Here is a 24,303-nt window from a genome sequence, read left to right as displayed (position 1 = left end):
GTGTAAATTAGTTCAACCATTGTGGAAGACAGTGCAGTGATTCCTCAAAGACCTAAAAAGAGAAATACCATTTGACCCAGCAATCCCATTACTGGGTATATACCCAAATGAATATAAAGCATTCTATTATAAAGACACATGCATGCAAATGGTCATTGCAGCACTATTCACAATAGCAAAGACATGGAATCAACCTAAATGCCCATCACTGGTAGACTGGATAAAGACAATGTGGTACATACACACCATGGAATACTATGCAGTCATAAAAAACAATGAGATCATGTCCTCTGCAGGAACATGGATGGAGCTGGAGGTCATTATCCTTAGCAAACTAACACAAGAACAGGAAACTGAATACCGCATGTTCTCACTTATAAGTGGGAGCTAACTTATGAGAACACATGGACACCTAGAGGTAAACACCACACACTGTGGCCTATCAGAGGGTGGAGGGTGAGGCGGGGAGATGATCAGGAAAAACAACTAATAGGTACTAGGCTTAATACCTGGGTGACAAAATAATCTGTACAACAAATCCCCATGGCACAAGTATACTTATATAACAAACCTGCACATGTACCCCAGAACTTAAAAGTTAAATTAAAAAAAAGAAAGGAAGAGGTACTAAAACACACACACACACACACACACACACACACACACACACACACACACATCAACAGATCAACAGGCTTCCAGACATTGGACATTAGCCAGAACAGGGCAGTGATCCCTGAAAGATGGAAAACAAATGAGATGAGCCCTATGATTGCCCAGCTTGGTGACCAGAGAGTTTCCAGGCCTCAGTGCAGGGAGAGGAAGCCAGGCAGAGATAAGCCATCTCCCTAAGATGAGAAGACAAAACTGAGAGTCTGAGGAGGCCAAGGAAGCTAGAGAAGCAGAGGGCAGAGAGCAGGCAGAGGACCTGAGGGAGAGAGCTCCAGAGGTCTGCCAATGGGGTCCTGGAGTCTTCAGCTGAGTAATGAATGATCTGTACATAGATGTCAGGAGATCACCTGAGGCCAGGGAGAGAACCACCAGAAAGGCTCAGAAGAAACAATCTCCAGATTAATACTGGGCAAGAAAAGTTTGTATTCCCAGCAGTCAGTGTGGAAAAACCTTGCAATTCCCAAGGCACCAGGTAGAGTACTCAGAAGAGTACTACCTCTGTTGCACGGGGAAAATTAGTTCTAGACTAACCACTGGGCTGGTACTGTCTAATAAAACTTAAAAGCAAGCCTTGAAAGAATCAAATTATTTAAAAGTAACTAAATACCATCTCTGTATTAGTCAGGGTTCTCTAGAGGGACAGAACTAATAGGATAGATGTATATATGAAGGGGAATTTATTAAGGAGTATTGACTCACAGGATTACAAGGTGAAGTCCCACAATAGCCATCTGCAAGCTGAGGAACAAGGAAGCCAGTCCAAGTCTCAAAACCTCAAAAGTAGGGAAGCCAACAGTGCAGCCTTCAGTCTGTAGCTGAAGGCCCGAAAGCCCCTGGCAAATCACTGGTGTAGGTCCAAGAGTCCAAAAGCTGAAGAACTTGGAGTCTGATGTTCGAGGTCAGGAAGCATCCAGCATGGAAGAAAGATGAAGGCAGGAAGACTCAGCAAGTCAAGTCCTTCCAACTTCTGCCTGCTTGTATCCTAGCCACACTGGCAGCTGATTAGATGGTGCCCACCCAGATTGCAGGTGGGTCTGCCTCTCCCAGCCCACTGACTCAAATGTTAATCTCTTATGTTAACATTAACTCAAATGTTAATCTCTCTGAATATTAACACCTTCACAGACACACCCAGAAACAATACTTTGCATCCTTCAATCCAATCAAGTTAACACTCAATATTAACCACCACAATCTCAGAATAAAGTTCAAAAATATTTATAGCAGAGCAAAAATAGCACCCATGCCACATGTCTGGTATCCAATAAAAAATTATAAGGCATAGCTGCTCTGCCCAAGCAGAGTAGCTATTCTCTTATTCCTTTACTTTCTTAATAAACTTGCTTTTCACTTAAAAAAAAAATTATAAGATATGAAAAAAAAGCAAAAAATACAACCCAAAGTGAGGAGAAAAGGAATCAGTCAAAACTGATCCAGATATGACACATATGATGGAATAAGTAGATAAGGACACTAATTCAGTTATTATAACTATATTTCATATTTCTTTTTTTTTTTTTTTTTTTTTTGAGACGGAGTCTTGTTCTGTTGCCCAGGCTGGAGTGCAGTGGCGCGATCTCGGCTTACTGCAAGCTCCACCTCCCAGGTTCACACCATTCTCCTGCCTCAGCCTCCTGAGTAGCTGGGACTACAAGCGCCCACCACCACGCCCGGCTAATTTTTTGTATTTTTAGTAGAAACGGGGTTTCACCGTGTTAGCCAGGATGGTCTCAATCTCCTGACCTCGTGATCCACCCACCTCAGCCTCCCAAAGTGCTGGGATTACAGGCGTGAGCCACGGCGCCCGGTCATTTCATACTTTCAAGAAAGCAGAGGAGGCCAGGTGCCCTGGCTCACACCTGTAATCCCAGCATTTTGACAGGTGGAGGCGGGTGGATTGCTTGAGCCCATGAATTCGAGACAAGCCTGGGCAACGTGGCAAAACCCCATCTTTATTTACAAAAACAAAAAGAAAAGAAAGCAGAGGAAGTTTTGAACATGTTAAGTAGAGACATTAAAGATGTAAACACCAGCTCAATACCAGTGATAGAGAAAAAGTCTTGAAAGCAGCCAGAATGAAGCCAATTCTCATATACAGAGGAACAAAGATTTAAAATGACAGTAAACTTCTCACTGGAAAGAAAACAGTGAAACAAAATCTTTAAAAAACTGAAAGAAAACAGCAGCCAACCTAGAATTCTACATCTAGCAAAAATTAAAATACCTTCCAAAAGTGAAAGTGAAATATACATTTTTAGACATACAAAAGCTGAAAGAATACCAAAAGACCTACACTATATGAAATGTAAAGGAAGAAGTCATTCAGACAGAAGGAAAATACTACTAGATGGAAATCTGAACCACACAAAGGAATGAAGAGCACTGGCATTGGTAAATACATGAATAAAAATAAAATACTATTTTTCTTATTTTTTAAATGTCTTTAAAAGATAAATATTTCCAGGCCGGGCACGGTGGCTCACACCTGTAATCCCCACACTTTGGGAGGCCGAGGCGGGCAGATCACAAGGTCAGGAGTTCGAGACCATCCTGCCTAACATGGTGAAACCCCATCTCTACTAAAAATAGAAAAAAATTAGCCAGGAGTGGTGGCCGGTGCCTGTAGTCCTAGCTACTCGGGAGGCTGAGGCAGAAGAATGGCGTGAACCCGGGAGGCGGAACCGAGATCGTACCACTGCATTCCAGCCTAGGTGACAGAGTGAGACTCTGTCTCAAAAAAAAAAAAAAGATAAATATCTAAAGCAAAAGTAGTGACAATGTATTTTGGGGTTTATCGCATATGATGATGTAAAATGGATGATAATAAAACAAAGGCTGGGATGAGGGAAATGAAAATACACCACTGTAAGATTTCTAGACTATAAAGTGGTACAATACTATTTACATAGGAAGACTATGTTAAGTTATGAATTCTAAAGCAATCACTTAAAAAAGGGGGCATACAGGCAGAACAAATAGAAAACAAAGAGCAAAATGATAGATTTGAATCCAACCATATCAATAATCATATGAAATGTAAATAGTCTCAATACTCTCACTTATAAAGCAGAGATCATCCAACTGGATTAAAAAATAAGACCCAACTATATGCTGCCTACATGAAATACATTTCAAAAATAATGACACAATAGGTTAAAAGTAAAAAAAAAATCATACTAACACTTGTCAAAATAAAGCCTAGAATTTAATATCAGACTATAAATTTCAGAGCAAAGAATATGATCATGGACAAAGAAGGTTACTTCATAATGTCAATGAGGCCGATTTATCAAGAGGACATAAAAACCATAAATGCACCTAAGAATATATCTTCAAAAAACATTAAGCAAAAAATAACAGAACTGTAGGCCACAATTATTGTTGAGTATTTCAACACCCCTCTTTCAATAATTGATAGAACAACTAGATAAAAATCAGTAAAGATACAGAATATCTGAATAACACTATCAGCCAACTTGATCTAATTGACATTATACAATACCCTATACAGTGGATTATACCTTTTTTTTTTTTTTTTTTTTTGAGATGAGGTCTTACTCTGTCACCCAGACTAGAATGCAGTGATGCAAACATGGCTCACTGAAGTCTCAACTTCCTCAGCTCAGCGATCCTCCCACCTTAGCCTCCCGATTAGCTGGGACTACAGGCACACAACACCATGCCCAGCTAATTTATTTTTTGTTTTTTATTTTTTGTAGAGACAGGGTTTTGCCATATTGCCCAGGCTGGTCTCATACTCCTGAGCTCAAGTCATCCACCTACCTCAGCCTCCCAAAGTGCTGGGATTACAGGCACAAGCAGGCTATACATTCTTTTCATGTGTACAAGGACTGTTTACCAAAATAGGTCATATTCTGAGCCATAAAATAAGTCTCAACAAATTTAAAATAATTTAAGTTATAGGAAGGGTGTTCTGGAACCACAATGGAATTAAATCAGAAATCAGTAATAGAAAGATGGAAAATCTCCAAATATTTGGAAACTAAATAACACACTTCTAAGAATTAAAAATTCTGCCTGTTTTGAAGAAATGGTAAATTTTTCTTAGATTATGACTATTATATAAGTTACATGGTTTTTGCCTAAACCACCAACAAGCTCAGGGCTACACAAACGTTTAATCACAATAATCATATCTGCTCTTAAATCATCCATTCATTCAACTCAGTGTGAGTATCTACTATATTTTATAGAATCTAGAGATACAAAGTGAATACAGTACAGTTCTTGTTGTAAAGCCCAGTTTAATGGTCAGGTCTAGTGAACAGTATATTTGTAAATCCCAACTATTTTCATTTACTAACAGTCTCTACTTTCCTAACAGCTATTCTGTAAATATGTCCTTTCTTTAAAATTGCTTTTACTCTTTTCCAGAAAAAGCTGTTGGCCCCTTGCCACACCCAACTAATGCACAATACTTTTAATATTAGTCTATATAAACATAATTCAAAATGTATGAAATTATGAAAAATGTATAATGTACTTTGCAAGGCCAAATAATGATAGATTTCTAGATGATTTATAACAGTGTTCCCCTCTCCTGGAGTAAATAACCTAGAGTTGGCGATCTTTAAATATATCATCAGCAACAATCTAAGACTTCTGATATAAAAAGAACAAAAAAGTAACTCAATGGATGGGAAAATAGTGCTCAAGTTTTAGTGGAAGTTTTCTCTTAGTGAAAAGGGAGCTCAGGAGGTACAGAAAAGTTAAACCAATGCCAAGGTGTACAACAAAGCCACACTCAGTGAGCACCAAGGTGGTACGACCGGGCCACGCTCAGTCAGAGCCAAGGTGGTATGACACAGCTGCATTCAGTGAGCTCAGCGCCTCTGTAAAATGTGGGGGCTGTGACAGGTGATCTCCAAGGTCTCTTCCAGTTCTACAATTCTATGGACCCTATATGGCTGAACTGTCAAAGAAAATATCTCAAAGGAAGCTTCTGTTGTACCCCCTCACAAGCTATTTAACTTATTAAAACTAAACTTGATAATGCCACGTAACACATTCTAGGTGCTGTACTAGATGTGATATGGAAGAAGAACTCTGGATTTCATTAGCAGTCAGAGGATCTGAGCCTTAGTTTTGGTTTCAACTTACTAAAAGGTATAAGCAATTCTAATGTAATTGCTCTGATTCTTAGTTTCCTAGACGAGAAAAAAGATGCAGAAATATATACTATGCAACTGTTAGAGAAAGAGACCAATTTCTCACTGTGGATAGCTAAAAAGGCATATTGGAGACGAACCATGAAAAGATAGATGGATATCAGAGGAATGAGCAATGTTAGTAAGTTGTATAAAAGCTGTGTGGTGTAATAGAGGAGATGAACTTTGGAGGCAGATGAACATTTCACATCCTGGCCTTACTCCTTCCAACTCTGTGATCTTTGACAATTCAGCTTTCTGAGTTTCAGTCTCGTAATCTAAAGTAGACAGGCTTACTATATAATTTTAAGGATTAAATATGATAGTTATAAAACATCTAGCATAGCATAGCTCGTGCCTATAATCCCAGGACTTCAGGAGGCTGAGACAGGAGGATCACCTAAGCCCAGGAGTTCATGACCAGCTTGGGAAACATAGTGAAACCCCGTCTCTACAAAAAAATAAAGAAAATTAGCAAGGCATGGTGATGCACACCTGTGGTCCAACCACTCAAGGGGCTGAAGTAGGAGGATCTCTTGGACCTGTGAGGTGGAGGGTGTAGTGAGCCTAGATCACACCACCGCACTCCAGCCTGGATGACAGAGCAAGACCCTGTCTCAACCAAAAAAAAAAAAAAAAAAAAAAATCTAGCATAATACTTGGCATATAGTAGTCACTCAAAAAATAAGAACTTTCATTACTAAAGGCCCGGAGACTGGAGATAAAGGGCATGATGGGAAGTAACAGATTAGTAAAGCAGAGTGCATGTTTATAAAGGTAGGTGGGGGCCAACATGTAGAGGGCCTGAACAATTTGTGGGGAAGGTTGGGGGCAAGGCAAGCCTGACCAGTTTGTTAGCTAAGAGCCCAGAATTAGAAATGGGATTCTGTGGGGTTAGGACTTCATTACCAAAGGGTTCAGTCAGAAGTGCAATTCAAGACAGAGTCCATTAAGGAAATCTGAGATTTAAGATGATGGGAAGATCAAGCACCAGCAGTGGCAGAGATTAAATCCAAAGTGGCATGGCAGGACTGGGATGCTGGAGTTTGGCAGAGATGAAGTATGAATTATGAATTGCATGGGAACAAGTGAGGAGCATCCTAGGTAACTGCCTGGAACATCCCTGAGTTGTGTGTAGCCTGACTCTATTGGCAGGTGTTGTGCTTGGGTATTTCAGTATGCCGAAGGAGTCAGAAGCAAAGCAGACATCTTAGGCTTTATGTTGTACATGATTGAGGAAGGCAGTTAGCAAGACACGGTCAGATCTGTGATTTGACTTCTCAAATCTGTGGCAGAGTAAAAGGTGCATAGGAAAAGAAAAGACCGAAAGTACAGTGAGGAAGTTATTTCAAAAGTCCGGGTAGGAGGTAATGTGAGCCCGATCCAAGACCATGGCAATGGGGATGGGAATAGAAAGAAAGTAGCAAATGGATATATTTCAGGGAAAAATTCTAACAGGATACAGCAATTCACAGGACGTGGCATATTTAAAGAAGGAAAAGGAATACATTACCAGTAAGGTTTTGAGCTGCATGACAAGGAAGATGGTGATGCCACTTAGCAGGGGACATAGAAAGAAATTTTCTCTTCTTGGCAAGAAGAATCATAATACACGGAGCTTACAACTGACTATTTTAAGGCATACTTAAAAGATCTTCAGGTGTCTGAATGTCACCAGAGGGCCACAGCTTCCCCTACCTACCATCTAAACCTTAAGCCATTTAATCTCCTCTTTGACAATATCTGTGACTCAAGCTAACAGAGGAAAGGAAAGAGGTGAACATCAAGAATTTCATAAAATGTATCCAGTACTTACCTTTACAGCTAATATTTTCCCACTCGGGACATGATATGCTCTATGGGAAGAAAAAAAAACCAAAATCATTTGGGATCACTAAACAACCTACAAAATGGTTAAGGACATAAATGTAAATCCAAACATTTCTGCAGCAGTGGGATACATGGTACTTTCAAAGAACACTAACAAACATTAGTAATTTACATTTATATGGAGCTTAACGGTTTACAAAGTGATTTACCATACATTACCTCAAAATAACTATCTGAGGTAATGCTGATACATTATTATCCTCCTTTTATAGATGAGAATTCTGAAGCACAGAGAAGTTAAACAGTTTGCCCAATGGCACAAAGTAACTAGTGGCAGAATGAGACCTCAAACCTAGGTATTTTGGCTCCAGATCCCTTATGACTGTCACTGTGTGTGTGGGTTCTCTACAGCTCTATGTTAAGCAGTGTACAGAGCCATTTTGCTTTTTTTTCCCAATTTTTTTGCTTTTTTTTGCTTATTGTTTCAATTACACATGCAGATAAACTATATCATAACAGTTCATCAAAACAAGCTCAAAGTAACAGATATAGTGAAATAACTACAACTTAAATCAAGAAATATACATGTATTCATTTATGAAAAAGAATGAGAATAGGGTTTACAGAAATGAAATACCATTACTATCCATCAAGACCTTTTGTGTTTATCTGATTGAGTGATTGACTGATTCAGACAGGGGCTGTCTCTGACACCCAGGCTGGAACGCAGTGGCATAATCACAGATCACTGCAGCCTCAAACTCCTCAGCTCAAGCGATCCTCTCACTTCAGCCTCCTGAGTAGCTAGGACTATAGGCACATGCCACCATGCCCAGCTTTTTAATTTTTTTTGTAGAGACAGGGTCTCTGGATGTTGCCCAGGCTGGCCTGGAACTGCTGACCTCAAGTGATGCTCCCACCTCAGTCTACGAAAGTGCTAGGATTACAGGAGTGAGCCACCGTACCTTTAATGTTTAAATAAAATGTGGCCTTTACACATATACTGTGGGAACTAGATATTCTGAACATTATTTAGAAGCAATCTGCAACACATTTTTATACAATAAAAATTTCAAAATAAACCACATAACATAAACAAGCATTGTTATTGCAAGCCCATGAAAATATTAATATAAGGAAGTAAGTTAGTTTCGAAGAACTAAAAATCTTGCTCTGTAGAGGATTTTATACAGTAGCTAAGATCAGACGGCTCTTCCTCTCATCTGGTAAGTGTTAGGATGGGAATGGCATAGGGAAAATGGGGAACAGAAGTTAGTGCCTCAGGAATTCCTCATCTTCACCTGCTCAGTTGTAAAACATATTTAATGAGCCCCTAAACTTCCCCTTTCTTAAAACAAAAATAAAACCAAAATTTACATAATCCACTACTGCCAACATGGAAACATCATTTTCTGCTGTTTTGCAGAAAATTTGGTTGCTCTGACAAATATTTTTTTTAAAAAAGACATTTATTCAGCATCACGATCAGACTATTGCATTTAGCAATCAACAGCATGGGTACAAAAAAAAAAAATCTACATTAGATCACTTTGTTGGAATGCTTTAAACTTTCCATGGAACAGGAACTAAAATAACCTGTTATACAATTAGACAAATACAGTCCTCGAGTTTTTTGCCCATTCACATGAGTATTTGTCTAAAACATGTCTTCTTTGTAGCAGCTAGGCCCTGCCACCACCGTACTTGGCTGAGTTCACAAATCTGTTGTAACCTGTAGCTTCCCTGTCACTTCTCTGGCTCTCCTCTTTTGCTACGCTTTGTTTCCTGGCAATAATTAAAATCTTCTGCCACTGCCATAGCTACTGCTCCTACTGGAACCGCCATAGCCACCTTGGTTTCATGGTTTGGCAAAGTATTGGCCTCCACCACCATAGGGGCCAGAGCTTCTGCCTCCAAAGTTTCCTCCCTTCATGGGTCCGAAATTTGAAGATTGATTGTTGAAATTGCCAAAATCATTGAAGCTTCCACCACCTCCAAAATTGCTTCCATCATTACTAAATCCATTATAGCCATCCCCACTGCCGCCATATCCACCATCACCACGGCTGCCATCAAAGCCACCATGACCACTGAAGTTTCGTCCATGACCAAAATTGTCATTCCCACTAAAACCACCTCCACAACCACCACCAAAGTTTCCAGAGCCACTTCGACCTCTTTGGCTGGCTGAAGCACTAGCCATCTCTTGCTTTAACAGGGCTTTCCTAATTTCACTGTTGTGGCCATTCACAGTATGGTTATTTCTGAATGACAGTCTTATCCACGGAGTCATGGTCATCAAAGGTTATAAAGGCAAAGCCCCTTTTCTTGCCACTGCCTCGGTCAGTCATGATTTCATGATTTCAATCACTTCAATTTTTCCATATTATTCAAAATAATCTCTTAGGTGATATTCTTCAGTGTCTTTTTTTTTTTTTTTAAGACAGAGTCTCGCTCTGTCGCCCAGGCTGGAGGGCAGTGGCATGATCTTGGCTCACCACAACCACTGCCTCCTGGGTTCAAGGAATGCTCCTGCCTCAGCCTCCCGAGTAGCTGGGATTACAGGTGCCCGCCACCACGACCAGCTAATTTTTGTATTTTTAGTAGAGATGAGGTTTCACCATGTTGGCCAGGCTGGTCTCAAACCCCTGACCTCGTGATCTGCCCACCTCAGCCTCCCAAAGTGCTGGGATTACAGGCATGGGCCACCACGCCCAGCCTTCAGTGTCTTCTTTAATGCCACCAACAAATATCTTTTTCACAGTTAAGTGGGCACCGGGTCTTTGAGAATCTCCTCTTGAGACAGCTCTCTGTTTCCACAGCTCTTCCGTCCACCTTGTGTGGCCTTGCATTCATGGCTGCATCCACTGCCTCCACAGGGGCATATGTGACAAACCCAAAGCCCCAGGAGCACTTGGTGCTTGGATCTCTCATTACCACACAGTCTGTGAGTGTTCCCCATTGCTCAAAATGGCTCCTCAGGCTCTCATTGGTTGTTTCAAAGTTCAGCCCTCCAATGAAGAGCTTCCTCAGCTGTTCAGGCTCTTTAGGAGACTCTGACTTAGACATGACAGCAGGGAGAACAGAGACTTTAATGATGTTTCCTCTGCGGTGTCCACGGGCAGAAAGAACTGACAAAATTTTTTAACAGCTTTACTGAGATATAATTTACATATGATAACATTCACTTGTTTTAAGGGTGCATTCTACTTTTTAGTAAATTTACAGAGTTGAACAATCACTGACAAGAGTTTTTTGAAGGTGACTGACTTATAGAAATGATTTAGTTATTAAGAGCATATAGATATTTGTAATATCCTTTACACATAAAATGTTACAAATTCAGGCAAGACTAGGGAATTACATATATAAAGCATATGTATATACTTATCCAAATATATGAGTGTTATAAGAACTTAGTCATTTTGCTTTTCCTACTTGAGTGGACAAAGGTCAAGCCAGTCATGGAAGATAAACTTAACTTTTATTATACCAATTAATTATACAGAAATTCAAGTATATCTCATTTAAAGGAAAAGCAAGATTACAAAAACCGGGTGACAACTGTTTGCTTTACCAAAGAATTATTTAACCTTTGAAAGTGTCTAAAGACATTCTCAAATAACAACCTCATTGGTTATTTCTAAATACTACTTATAAAACTTTAATCAGGTTGGACACAGTGGCTCATTCCTGTAATCTCAGCACTTTGGGAAGCCAACGCAGGAGGATCACTTGAACCCAGGAGATCAAGACCAGCCTGGGCAACGTAGCGAGATGCTGTCTTTTAAAAAAAATAAAATAATTAGCTGGCATCGTGGTGTGTGCCTGTAGTCCTCTATAGTCCCCCTGTAGGGACTACAGGGAGGCTGAGGCAAGAGGGTCGCTTGAGTCCAGGAGGTCAGGCTGCAGTGAGCTATGATCTCACCACTCCACTATAGCCTGGGTGACAGAGCAAGACTCTGTCTCAAAGATATAGAAAATAATAATACAACTTAATCAATTATTGTTTTCTTCGGAGACAGGTCTCATTCTGTCTCCCAGGCTGGAGTGCACTGCTGTGATCTTATTAGTTCATTGTGACCTTGAACTCCTGGGCTCAAGTGATCCTCCCACCTCAGCCTCCCAAACTGCTGGTACTACAGGAGTATACCACCATGCCTGGCTAATTGTTTTTAAGTTTTTAAGAGATGAAGTCTTGCTATGTTGCCCAAGTTGGTCTCAAACTCCAAGCCTCAAGCGATCCTCCCACCTTGACCTCCCAAAGCACTGGGATTACAGGTGTGGGCCACTGTGCCGGCAAAATAATTTTTTATACTTTGTACAAAGTGATACACATTTTATAAGTGGAACCCTATCCCCTATATTATGCTTTTTGTTTGTTTGCTTTTTAAGACGGAGCCTTGCTCTGTCGCCCAGACTAGAGGGCAGTGGCACAATCTCGGCTCACTGCATCCTCTGAAACCCAGGTTCAAGCAATTCTCCTGCCTCAACCTCCCAAGGAGCTGGGATTACAGGAGCCCACCACCACACCTGGCTAATTTTTTTTTGTATTTTTAGTAGAGACAGGGTTTCACCATGTTGGCCAGGCTGGTCTCAAACTTCTGACCTTAGGTGATCTACCAGCCTCGGCCTCCCGAAGTGCTGAGACTACTACAGGTGTGAGCAACCGCACTTGGCCTGAAATGTGATTTAAAGGAAATTATTAAGTTTATTCCACATAAATACAAGTAACATAATACGTAAGACTTTGTGATATAATATTTTTCCCCCTCCACATCACAGATTCTTCCAATTCCAACTTTTAAAAATATTATATATTAGAATCACTAATCAAGAACTGAAATATAAAGACAAATAATTAAATATATACACAGGATTCAAAAGTTGTAAAAAGATCAGTGTTGTTACTTTGAATAAGCAACATCTGGACGTTTGAGACCAGCAGCAGTGATAAGAAAATGATTAGCAGATAGTCTAATATACATACCATACTGGACAGTTTGGCAACTTAATTAGCTTGTCAAGAAAGCTGATCTCTTTTCCAAAAGAAAGGTCTCCTGTTTTCAGGTGAATTAAAAGGAGAGGCTTGATAATTTAATTATGATGCACGCTAATTCATCCGTGGAAGTTTGGGTTCGATTTCGAGCAATAAAGATGCTATGTGGTTTGGTTTACAGTGCAATGACAGTACCAATTTAACATTTAATCATCAAGGAGAACTGGATGACAAAGGCAATGCCAGGCATGAGTCGAGTGTGTCCCTTAACTTTGCAAATGGTATTTACTTAGAGAAAAGGAATTTGTTTACTTTCAACAGATACTGCATCTCAATTGTCTTGACCTTCGTCAACACATTAATTGTAAAGTGATTAATGAAGTTTGAATGGAGGCTCTGCTTACACCAAAAGACAACTATACACCTCTGCAATGTTTTAATTAACAGCTAACACTTCAAATTAGTTTGTTGTTGCCACAGTAATTACCTGTTTCAATGACTGCATGGAGGAAGCATTTTTATGAGATATTTTTAGTGCTTAGTCCTTGAGTGTTCCATTTTGTTTGTGACCAGCACAGGCCTTCTGGGAACAGTCCCAGCCCTTAAAATTGAGCACACACACATACACTTTACCACGGCAAAAGTTAGTAGCCTGGTGTAAGTTTTTCAAATATTTAAAATAACAAAGAGCCCAGTGCAAGAGAATACTTACTATCCATACTTTCTTATTTCATTTGTAACAATAGGTTATAGATGACCAGACAAAGAAGTTGGTCTTAACTTTTAATCTTGGTATAGAATCAGATAATTTATTGAGCTAGTAGAAAATAGAGAAAATTATTTAACCTAATCCCCTTCTTTCACAGCAGAAGCACCCAAAAGCCAGGTTAAATAACTTATCCAAACTCACACAGTCAGTGGCAGAGCCAAGACTGGAGCCGCGACAGAATATGCATATTTTAGGACCTAAAGGAAATAGATGGTGATGTTTGGCTGGGCACAGTGGCTCGTGCCTGTAATCCCAGCACTTTGGGAGGCCAAGCCAGGTGGATCACCCGAGGTCAGGAGTTCGAGACCAGCCTGGCCAACATAGTGAAACCCCGTCTCTACTAAAAATACAAAAAATTAGCCAGGCCTGGTGGCGGATGCCTGTAATCCCAGCTACTCGGGAGGCTGAGGCAGGAGAATCGCTTGAACCCAGGAGGCAGAGGGTGCAGTGAGCCGAGATTGCACCACTGCACTCCAGCCTGGGCAACAAGAGCGAAACTCTGTCAAACACGCGCACACACACACACACACACACACACACACACACAAAGAGATTGTGATGCTTAATTTTTTTACCTGTATTCTAGGGCAGGGAAACACATAATTCAAAACTTACAAAGGTACTGACCTATTTCAATCAGGCCAAGGACCATTATATCCAAATTGCTCCAGGCAAGGAAGCATTCTGCAATCACTGCCAATCTATCCTGGGAGGCAGAAGAGCAAAGGGGATGGGCTCTGAAGTCACCGCCAGCTCAAATCCCAGCTGTGCCGCTTCTTTTTTTTTTTTTTTTTTTTTGAGACAGAGTCTTGCTCTGTCACCCAGGCTGGAGTGCAGCGGCGCAATCTCGGCTCACTGCAAGCTCCACTTCCCGGGTTCATGCCATTCTCCTGCCTCAGCCTCCCAAGTAGCTGAGACTACAGGCACCCGCCACCACACCTGGCTAATTTTTTGTATTTTTAGTAGAGATGGGGTTTCACCGTGTTAGCCAGGATGGTCTCGATCTCCTGACCTCGTGATTGGCCTGCCTTGGCCTCCCAAAGTGCTGGGTTTAGAGGTGTGAGCCACTGCGCCCAGCCTAGCTCTGCCACATCTTAAACATGTGAACCTGACTGTCAGTAAGCCCCACCAAGTCTCAGTTATCTCTAGTCTGGAATAGGGAAAGCAGTCTCTCCCTTATAGAGTTGTGAGGATCCCATGAGATAATACTAACGAATTAAATGTTAGGAAGGTAGGAAGTAGCCGGTGGCGGTGGCTCACGCCTGTAATCCCAGCACTTTGGGAGGCCCAGGTGGGCGGATCACCTGAGGTTGGGAGTTCGAGACCAGCCTGACCAACATGGAGAAACCCCATCTCTATTAAAAATACAAAATTAGCCCAGCATGGTGGTGGGTGCCTGTAATCCCAGCTACTCAGGAGGCTGAGACAGGAGAATCATTTGAACCAAGGAGATGGAGGCTGCGATGAGCCGAGATCACACCACTGCATCTAGCCTGGGCAACAAGAGCAAAACTCCGTCTAAAAAAAAAAAAAAGGGGGAAGATAGTAAGTTTTCAAACTAGCTGAGTGATTTTAGAATGAAAGCTGCCAAAACAGACTTAAAGAGCAGTAGTGTCTCTATGTGCTAGTTAGACTATATGCTCTACAAATGACCCTCTAATAAAGCTTTAACAACAAAGAACTGGCAAAAGTTTGCAATATATCATTTATTGTTAAGAAAAACTTAAACACGTAGTATTACTTCATGTTGAACCAACTTTGGAGACAAAGAATTAAAAGAGCCATCTGGTATGAATATACCATGCTCCAAATTCTAGATTTCTTACCATGTTTATCTCTTGCCCACTACTATAAGTTTATTCACACTACAGATAGGTGTGGTAAGTATGCCATTCAGGTGTTAATCCCAGCAGAAACATCACTAAACAATCATGAGAAGGCCAAGTTTTCATTCTTCTTGGGTTAATAGGAAAACATAAGGCATAAGCTACCGTAAAAATACCTATATACCTCCCTTTAATACGCTTTCTTTTTTTTTTTCTTTTTTTTTTTTGAGACACAGTCTCGCTCTGTCGCCCAGGCTGGAGTGCAGTGGCGTGATCTTGGCTCACTGCAAGCTCCAACTTCTGGATTCACGCCATACTCCCACCTCAGCCTCCCGAGTAGCTGGGACTACAGGCGCCCGCCACCATGCCCGGCTAATTTTGTTTTTGTATTTTTAGTACAGATAGGCTTTCACTGTGTTAGCCAGGAGGGTCTCCATCTCCTGACCTCATGATCCGCCCGTCTCGGCCTCCCAAAGTGCTGGGATTACAGGCGTGAGCCACCACACCCAGCCCATACACTTTCTTATAAACGCTATAAAGTTAAACTTTGATGCTTCTCCTACTCTTCATATGTTACATGCTCTATTATTGCCCTTGGTACGCTACAGAAAAGTATTTATGTGTCTGTCCCCAGTACTGGGCAGCGAGCACTGCCATGTTTTAATCATCTTTATGTTCTTTATGCTTAGCACATGTCCCGGCCCATGGTAGGTGCTCCTCACTTCATAAATGTTTGACAAATTACTACTTGTGGATGAAAAAAAATATCACTTGGATAGTGTTTTACAAAAAAAAAAAAAATCCACATGTATTTAATTCATTAACTTCATAATCTTACGAGCAGAAGTTATTATACTCATCTCCATTTCATGGGTAGATTTCTAACTGCTGAATCAAAAGTCTTTATAAGGATTTCATCATCTGGGCCCTGGTTACCTAACTGATCTCTGCTTCTGCCAGTCTCCCTTATGCACAATACTCAACTCTGTGCCATCAAACATGCTCCTGCCTCAGGGCCTTTGCACCTACTCCTGAGGGCTGGGCCACTTTCTCTAATATATACCTGGCTTGCTCCATTGCTTCCTTCAGGTCCTATATTTTCTTTGACTTTCCTACATAAAACAGCACATTCTCCCTTCGGCACATTCTCCCTTCATCTTCTCTCTTTTTTTTTTTTTTTTTTTTTTTTTAAGATGGAGCCTCACTCTGTTGCCCAGGCTGGAGTGCAATGGCGCGATCTCAGCTCACTGCAACCTCTGGGTAGCAGGGATTACAGGTGTGTGCCACCATGCCCGGCTAACTTTTGTATTTTTAGTAGAGGCAGTGTTTCACCATGTTGTCCAAGCTGGTCTTGAACTCCTGATCTCAGGTGATCCACTCACCTTGGCCTCCCAAAATGCTGGGATTACAGGCGTAAGCCACCGCACCAGGCCACTTTCTTTATTCTTCACAAGTTAGCAACACCTGATAAAATTTATTAATTTATTATGTCTCCCTCCACAACAAAGGAAGCTCCATGAAAACACAGACTTTCGTTTTTTTTGTTCACTGCTATTATTTCCAGTGCCTAAAACTACATCAGGCACATTTTACAAATAATCGTTAAATATCTGAATGAATAAATTTTCTTAATTGCTCTAGGTCTATTTTGGTTTTTATTTTTAAGACAATTTCATTAAGTTTTTCTAAGAAACTGCCCATTTTGTGTTTCAAATTTGTCATAAAGTTATTCATTGGATCCTACTATTTTTAAAATCACTGTTATGTCTAGAATTATGTTCCCTTTTTATTCCTAATTTTGTTATTTCTGCTTCTCACTGCTATATTTGATAAGTTTTTCCAAAGAACCAGCTTTTGGTTTTGTTGAATTGTTTCTTGAATTTTCACTTAATTAATTTTTGTTTTTTTGTTTTTTTTTCAAACTTTTGTTCTTTAGTATTTCTTTCCTTCCACTTTCTTTGGGTTTACTCCCTGTCCCACCTTCTTGATTTTCTTGAGTTAGATTCTAAGCATATCATACCCAGTTATTCTTTACTAAGGTATGTATATAAACCTATCCTTTAAGAATTACTTTGGTGCATCTCAGGAGTTTTCATATTAATACATGGTATTTGTGGTTCAGTTGTAAATATTCGTATTTTCATAACATTTCTCTAGTAATACTTTTTGCCTTAAAGTCTATTTTGTCTTATGTTAATATAACCACAATAGCAGCATTCTTTTGATTAGTTTTTGCCAGATATCTTCCCCTACCCTTTTCCTTTCAATTTTGCTGTGTCTTGGTATTTTAGAAATTTCTCCCAATACAGTCTAACATAGCACATAGCTGTATTTTTAAAAATGCAACCTAATCTATTAGCTGCTAATATTACTTTACTTATATTTTTTGTAATTATTGATATATTTGGATTTATTTCTACCATCTAATTCATTTACTTTACACCTATCGACTTCTCTCTTCCTCTATTATACTGAATTATTCTCCCTTTATTCCATCTATTTGTTTTGAAGTTATACATTCTATTCACTGTTTTAGTTACCCATATAATTTTTAACAATCATACCTGACTTAACAAAATATAAAGTTAATTGCTATCTATATCCTTCTCCTAAACAATATAAAAATCTTAGAATGTTTTAACTTCAATCAAGCCCTTCTCATCTTAACATATTATTTTGTCCAGTCTTTTTGTTTAACTTCATTTTGAATTATTACTATTGTTGTCTTATACAGTCAGATTTACTTAAATGGTCACCATTTCTTCTTTCATTTTATTCCTTCCTGAATTCAATTGGATTCCATTCTTTTATTTCTACTTTCTTCTCTACCTACTAGATTTCCTACCCTGTGGTTTCATTTATCTATTGGCATCAACTACTCTATTGCCTTATATGTTCGTGTTATAAATTACTATTTCTCTTCAACAGTTATTTAAATTCACAGGTATATACTTACTTTATCAGTAGTGGTTTTTTGTTTTTGTTTCTGTTTTGAGACAGAGTCTCGCTCTGTCACCCAGGCTAGAGTGCAGTGGTGCAGTCTCGGCTCACTGAAACCTCTGCCTCCCAGGTTCAAGCGATTCTCCTGCCTCAGCCTCGCGAATAGCTGGGTCTACAGGTGCCCACCATCACACCTGGCTAATTTTTGTATTTTTAGTAGAGATGGCGTTTGACCATGTTGGTCAAGCTGGTCTCGAACTCCTGACCTCAGGTGATCTACCCGCCTCAGCCTCCCAAAGTGCGGGATTACAGGCGTGAGCTGCTGCACATGGCCTACTAGCATTTTTTTTTTTAAGCAACAGGGTCTTACTCTATCATTCAGGCTGGAGTACAGTGTCACAATCCTAGCTCGATGCAGCCTTGAACTCTTGGGCTCAAGTGATCCTCCTGCTTCAGCCTCCTGAGTAGTTGAGTCTACAGGAGTGAACCACCATGCCTAGCTAAATTTTATTTTTATTTTTTGCAGAATGGGGGTCTCACTATGTTGCCCAGGCTGGTCTTGAACTCCTGGCCTCAAACGATCCTCCTGCCTCAGCCTCCTGAGTAGTCGAGACTACAGGAGAGTACCGCCATGGCTGGCTAATTTTTATTTTTATTTTTTGTAGAACAAGGCTCTCACTATGTTGCCCAGGCTGGTCTTGAACTCCTGGCCTCAAGTGATCCTCCTGCCTTGGCCTCCCAAAGTGCTGGGATTACAGGAATGGTGTTCACCTTATTTAACTATATTGTAAACTCTAATTATCTAACTATGCTGTAAATTCTTAATATAGGGTCTGTGTTATCTTCTACTTTATTGTAAGTTTCAAGGGGAAAGTCAAGGTCCATTTTGTTCATTACTGTATGCTCCACCTCTTCCACAGTATATGATATATTGTCCTCCTAGATCCTTTTTTTATATTTAATACTTAATGCATGTCTCTGATTGCCAGGCAATAAGCTAGGCAGTGTGGATACAGCAGAGAACAAATGAGACCAAGTCCCTGCCCTTGTGAAGTTTACCTTCTAATAGGGGCTGACTGACAATAATCAAATAAATATACAATATGTGAGGTGGGGGTAAGTGCATTGAAAAAAATAAAGGTAAGGATACAGAGACTGATCAACATTAGGGACATGCTATTTGATATTAGGGTTGGGGAGGAAGTCAGGAAATGCCTCTCTCTTCAGATTACATGTGAACAGTATGGGAGCACACCATTCGGACATCTAGGGGAAGGGGATTCCAGGTAGAGGAAACAGCAAGTTCAAAAGCCCAAGGTGGAAATGTGTGCTTGACATGTATGCAGAAATAGAATAAGCAAGAGGGCTAGCTGGGGGAGATGAGGTCAGAGAGGTAAGGAAAACAGACTGTGTAGCACCATTTAAGCCATGGTGAGGACTCTGACTTTTATTCCAAGTGATATAAGAGGTCATGAGCAGAGGGGGAGACCTAATATTTTAGAAAGATCACTTTGGCTGCTGAGTGAAGAGAACACATTACAGGAAAGCAAGGATAGAAACTGGGAGGCTAGTTGGGAGGCTTTTGCAATAAAATCCTAGCAAGCAGTAATAGTGGTTTTGAATAGGGTAGCAGGAAAAGAGTGATGAAAGGTGGTCAGCTTCTTGAAATATTTTTGAGGAAGAACCCACAAGATTTGTGGGTAAAGGTATACATAATCTGAGAGAAAAAGAAGGATGAAGAAAGACTGCAAAGTTTTTGTCCTTAGCATCCTATAGAATACAGTTTCCAATTACTGAGATAGGAAAAGCTGTAAACGAAGCAGGTTTCCAAAGAAATAAAGAGTTCAGTTTTAGATAATTTTGAAATACCTAGAGGACATCCAACTGGTAATCAGATATGAGTCTGAAGTTCAGGACACAGGCTAGGGCTATAGACATACATTTGGACTTCCTCAGCATACAGATGATATGTAAAGCCATGGAACTACACATGCTCACTTAGGAAGTGAATTAAACAGAGAAGAGGTGTAAGGACTGGAACTGAGGCTCTCTAAATTCGGAGGTCAGAAAGATAAGAAGAAAACAGTAAAGGAGATAAGAAGAAAACAGTAAAGGAGATGAGAAGGTACAAACAGTAAGCTAACAATAGACCCCAAAGAATGGGGTCCTTGACGTCATGAAAGTTGATGTCATATCTCCCCCATTGCCAAGTGAAGTACTTTGCACAAAGTGTTCAAAAAACATGTGACTGATTTCAAATGCAATACTTAGGGACAAATCCAACTGATTATATTATTTACTCCTTGAAATGTTAAAGATGAGTCTAGTACAATACATAAAAGGTTAGAGCTGTGCTCACCTTCATCTAAACTGTTAATGGGAATTTATTAAAAGATACATCGTTACAAAGAATAAACTGAATTTCTAGAATAATCTTTAAAGGTAAGGAAAACAGCCAGGGCACAGTGGCTCACACCTGTAATCCCAACACATTGGGAGGCTGAGGTGGGAGAACTGCTTGAGTCCAAGAGTTTAAGACCAGCCTGGGCAACATAGATGATACCTCATCTCAACAAAAAATTTAAAAAAATTAGCTGGGCATGGTGGCACATGCCTGTGGTCCCAGCTACTTGGGAAGTGAGGTGAGAGGATCACTTGAGCCTGGGAGGTCGATGCTACAGTAAGCCATGATCGTACCACTGCACTCTAGCCTAGGTGACAGAGTGAGGCCCTGTATCAAAAAATAAATAAAAGTAAGGAAAATAAATATGTGAAAATAACATGTTAAAAAGTCCACACAAGACAGAAGGGAGAAACAACCTGTGTTCACATTCCAACATCTGGACTCCTACATAAATTTATGCCATGCATAAGATCAACTGCATCTGGATTTTACCATGTTTACTAAAATTATTTATGCCTAGAATTTCAAATTCTAGGAGAACCAAAAAATATGAATCGTCCCAGCTGACTCTTGTTCACAAAATAAATAACCTAGAGCTGATCATACATTTTCTGATAAAGCTGGTACAATCTCATACAATTAAAGTAGGCATCTATTTTCTATGGTACTATTCTGCATATTAATTTCTAAACATATTCCAATCAAATTATTTTAAATTATGAGCAGAAAGAATTCATAATAGGGAGGATATGTGATTTCCTAGTGATTGTGAGGTAGGATATAATTAAAGAAAGAATGGGGGAGGCTGGCCTATAATCTGACTATAAATATTTCAGATTTCAGCATAACTGACAATATCCTATGTCATAAATGTCAATTTATTAGCAAAACAGTTATCAAAATGAGTATGGAAATACCCCTTTTTTGCCTCTTGGAGAAAAGACCTGGAGCGTAATTGCATGTATAATGACTTTTATTCACAATGGCAACACAGGGACACTGAAATGATAGTATTGCCACTGTTCTATGAAGGACACAGGGCACTTCCTTCATTAACCACATGAACTAAATGCCACTGACTTAAATTCTACTTCTCACATAACATACTTCAAAGAAGGTTAGTGAAAAGAGGGACACAATTACTTTGTGAATTATTTATAGAGTGTTATCAATTGTTGAAAGGTTCTCCAAATGGATAGTAAACCTAAGAAAATAATCCAGTCACTAAAATAGTGAAAGCAATGGTTAGGATTTGGCTCAAGAAATAACCAGTAATTAAAAAGAGATGGTCTTATTCTAGGTAAGCAAGAAAGAAAGTGATGGTTATTTTGCTCCCTGTGTCTCTTAGAGAACAGGTAGAAGACAAGAAAAACGGTGAACAAAGGCTATTTCAAAATAAATAAAAGTTACAAATGCATTTGTTATTAGCTCATTGTAGAGATAGCTCACTCTCTCAAATAATAACATCAGTTCTTTGTTTTCCATGCAAAGATTTCACAGCTTGTGAGATATCCTGTATTCCCTGATTCTCTATTCTCTGAATGCCCTAGGGATTTATAGGACATCCATCAGAGACATGGCAGAGGTAAAAAGACAAAGGAAAAGAAAGCTCTCTGAGATCTGATTCATTATGAAAAAGTTTGATCAAGACAAGACAAGTAAATCATTGTCTAAAATGCAATTCTTAATTCTCCTCATTGGCACAGAAAGTTAAGAGTTGGTCACACTCAGGTTCAATTATTAAATCTACTTCCTTATTAGAACATGGCATTGGTTAAAGCTAATATACTGTAGGATCATCAGTTTCTATACTTACAGATGATGCTCCTTTGCTCTGTGTGACATTTTATTTATTAACCAAAAAAGCCCCTGCTTTTATGTAAATTTAGAATAACAAGATACAAGTCTTTCCTCAACTTAGAAGTTTCCATTTCAAAGACTTTATAGCATTGGCATAAAGGAAAACTAAAACAAAAAGAAAGATGGTAGAAATCGAGGGGGTTAAACTATTAGGAGATACCCACATGAGACTATAAGTCTCCTACTTAAAACAAGGAATCTGAGAGTTGATTGTATTACATTTTCCCAAAAGATTATAAGGCTGAACAACTCTGAAGCCAATACAAAACAAGCAGAATGCTTCTCTGCTGTATAAAGCTCGTGAGTACACAAATACTGACACAAACAAAAATCTTTTAGTATCTTGCGAGATTAATTTTAAAACCCTCTAGATGTCACCTTTTAATAAAATGATATGGTTTCAGTAACTAAATGTAAACCAGCTGTGGTTCAGCTAATGAAAAATATAATTTTTAAATTTTAAATTAAATAAATTTCAATTTTTAAATTAAAATTTAATCCTCTAATTGCTTGGTCTTTTTAGGTTTATTTGAAGGTAGATTTTATCAACACGTTTAGGACTAATGGCCAAGCTTCAAAATTTTAGTATTCTGTCACATACTAAAGTAGCCATCCACAGAAATACTTCAAATAGTTTCAGGGAAATTAACACTGACAGTTGTTGCCTTCCATAATAGATAAACACATTAGCCAGGCTCTAGCTGTTAAAACAGGAAATCCAAAGTAAACAGCAGTTGTAAAAAGAAGCTTTTATGTAAACTATACTAGTTCAAATAGCAGTCTTTGCCAACCTTCCTTCTGCCTAAAAACCTATTACAGATGCTTGACTACCGATTGCAAAATAATTCGTGGCTAAGAAACAGGCCGGGCACAGTGGCACACACTTATAGTTCCAGCACTTTGGGAGGCTGATGCGGGCAGATTACCTGAGGTCAGGAGTTCGAGATTAGCCTGGCCAACATGGCGAAACCCTGTCTCTACTAAAAATACAATAATTAGCAGGGCATGGTGGCACATGCCTGTAATCCCAGGTACTCAGGAGGCTGAGGCAGGAGAATCACTTAAACCCGGCAGGCAGAGGTTACAGTGAGCCAAGATCACACCATTGCACTCCAGCCTGGGCAACAAGAGCAAAACTCTGTCTCAGAAAGAAAGAAAGAAAAAAAAAAAAACAGAGCCCCTCATACTGTTTAGGTCTCAAGTCAAATATGTTATGAGGTCACAGATACTAATTTCAAGATAACTGATTGTACCAGGCTCATAAATCAACCTAATGTATGATATAGGGAACTTGGCTAGATTAGAAAGATTTTCAATAAGAGAAAGCTACTGTAACTCTACATTTGCCATTTCTTCTTTCTGTTTACTCCAGCTATATACCCCTTTTTACTCCCATACCTGCCTCAGAGTTAATGTGGTCATCACTACCTCCGTATTTCTTCCACAAGTTGATGTGGCCTGATTCAAGCTGTTAACACTCTCCACATCAACTAGAGTAATGTCTTTTAATATATGGTCTAAATACCTTTGAGATCAAGGAAGCTACAGTCATTCTGATCTCTTGATCAAGGATTCTGAAATAATGTAGTGGGCAAACAGAGAAGGAAGAGATATAAAGCCTAATGATGAGAAGGAATGAAAGAACTGGAATTGTTAGGCAATATATGTGGGGGAAAATAGAAATACCCTGAGGATTGACTAGCTAGGAAACCCTCTCTTGGAACAACTTGATAACCATCTAATCTTTGCTCACAGTTTCTGGGAAAACTAACAATAAATTACTTTCCAAAATCAGATACATAAATGGCTACTTCAGAAAACCTCCTTATTCTAAT

General features: G+C 39.5%; 1 protein-coding gene and 1 pseudogene across 7 annotated transcripts in view; both read right to left on the bottom strand.

Moving 5' to 3' along the window:
* The window catches only part of MAP2K5 (mitogen-activated protein kinase kinase 5), a 260,308-nt gene that overhangs the window by 165,355 nt on the left and 70,650 nt on the right, over positions 1–24,303 (bottom strand). For all 7 annotated transcript variants that reach the window (XR_010137177.1, XM_063716193.1, XM_054531617.2 and 4 more), the window contains one exon: positions 7,657–7,696. Coding sequence is in view for 6 of the 7 variants with exons in the window: in XM_063716193.1 (XP_063572263.1) it covers positions 7,657–7,696 (40 nt within the window). In the remaining variant the exon portion in view is untranslated. The remainder of the gene's footprint in view (positions 1–7,656; positions 7,697–24,303) is intronic.
* LOC112129087 (heterogeneous nuclear ribonucleoprotein A1-like) lies at positions 7,704–13,746 on the bottom strand (annotated as a pseudogene).

Source organism: Pongo abelii, chromosome 16 (assembly GCF_028885655.2).
Source record: "Pongo abelii isolate AG06213 chromosome 16, NHGRI_mPonAbe1-v2.0_pri, whole genome shotgun sequence".
Lineage (NCBI taxonomy): Eukaryota > Metazoa > Chordata > Mammalia > Primates > Hominidae > Pongo > Pongo abelii.
Note: the sequence above shows the minus strand (reverse complement) of the source record. Positions and strands in the feature narration are given on the sequence as shown.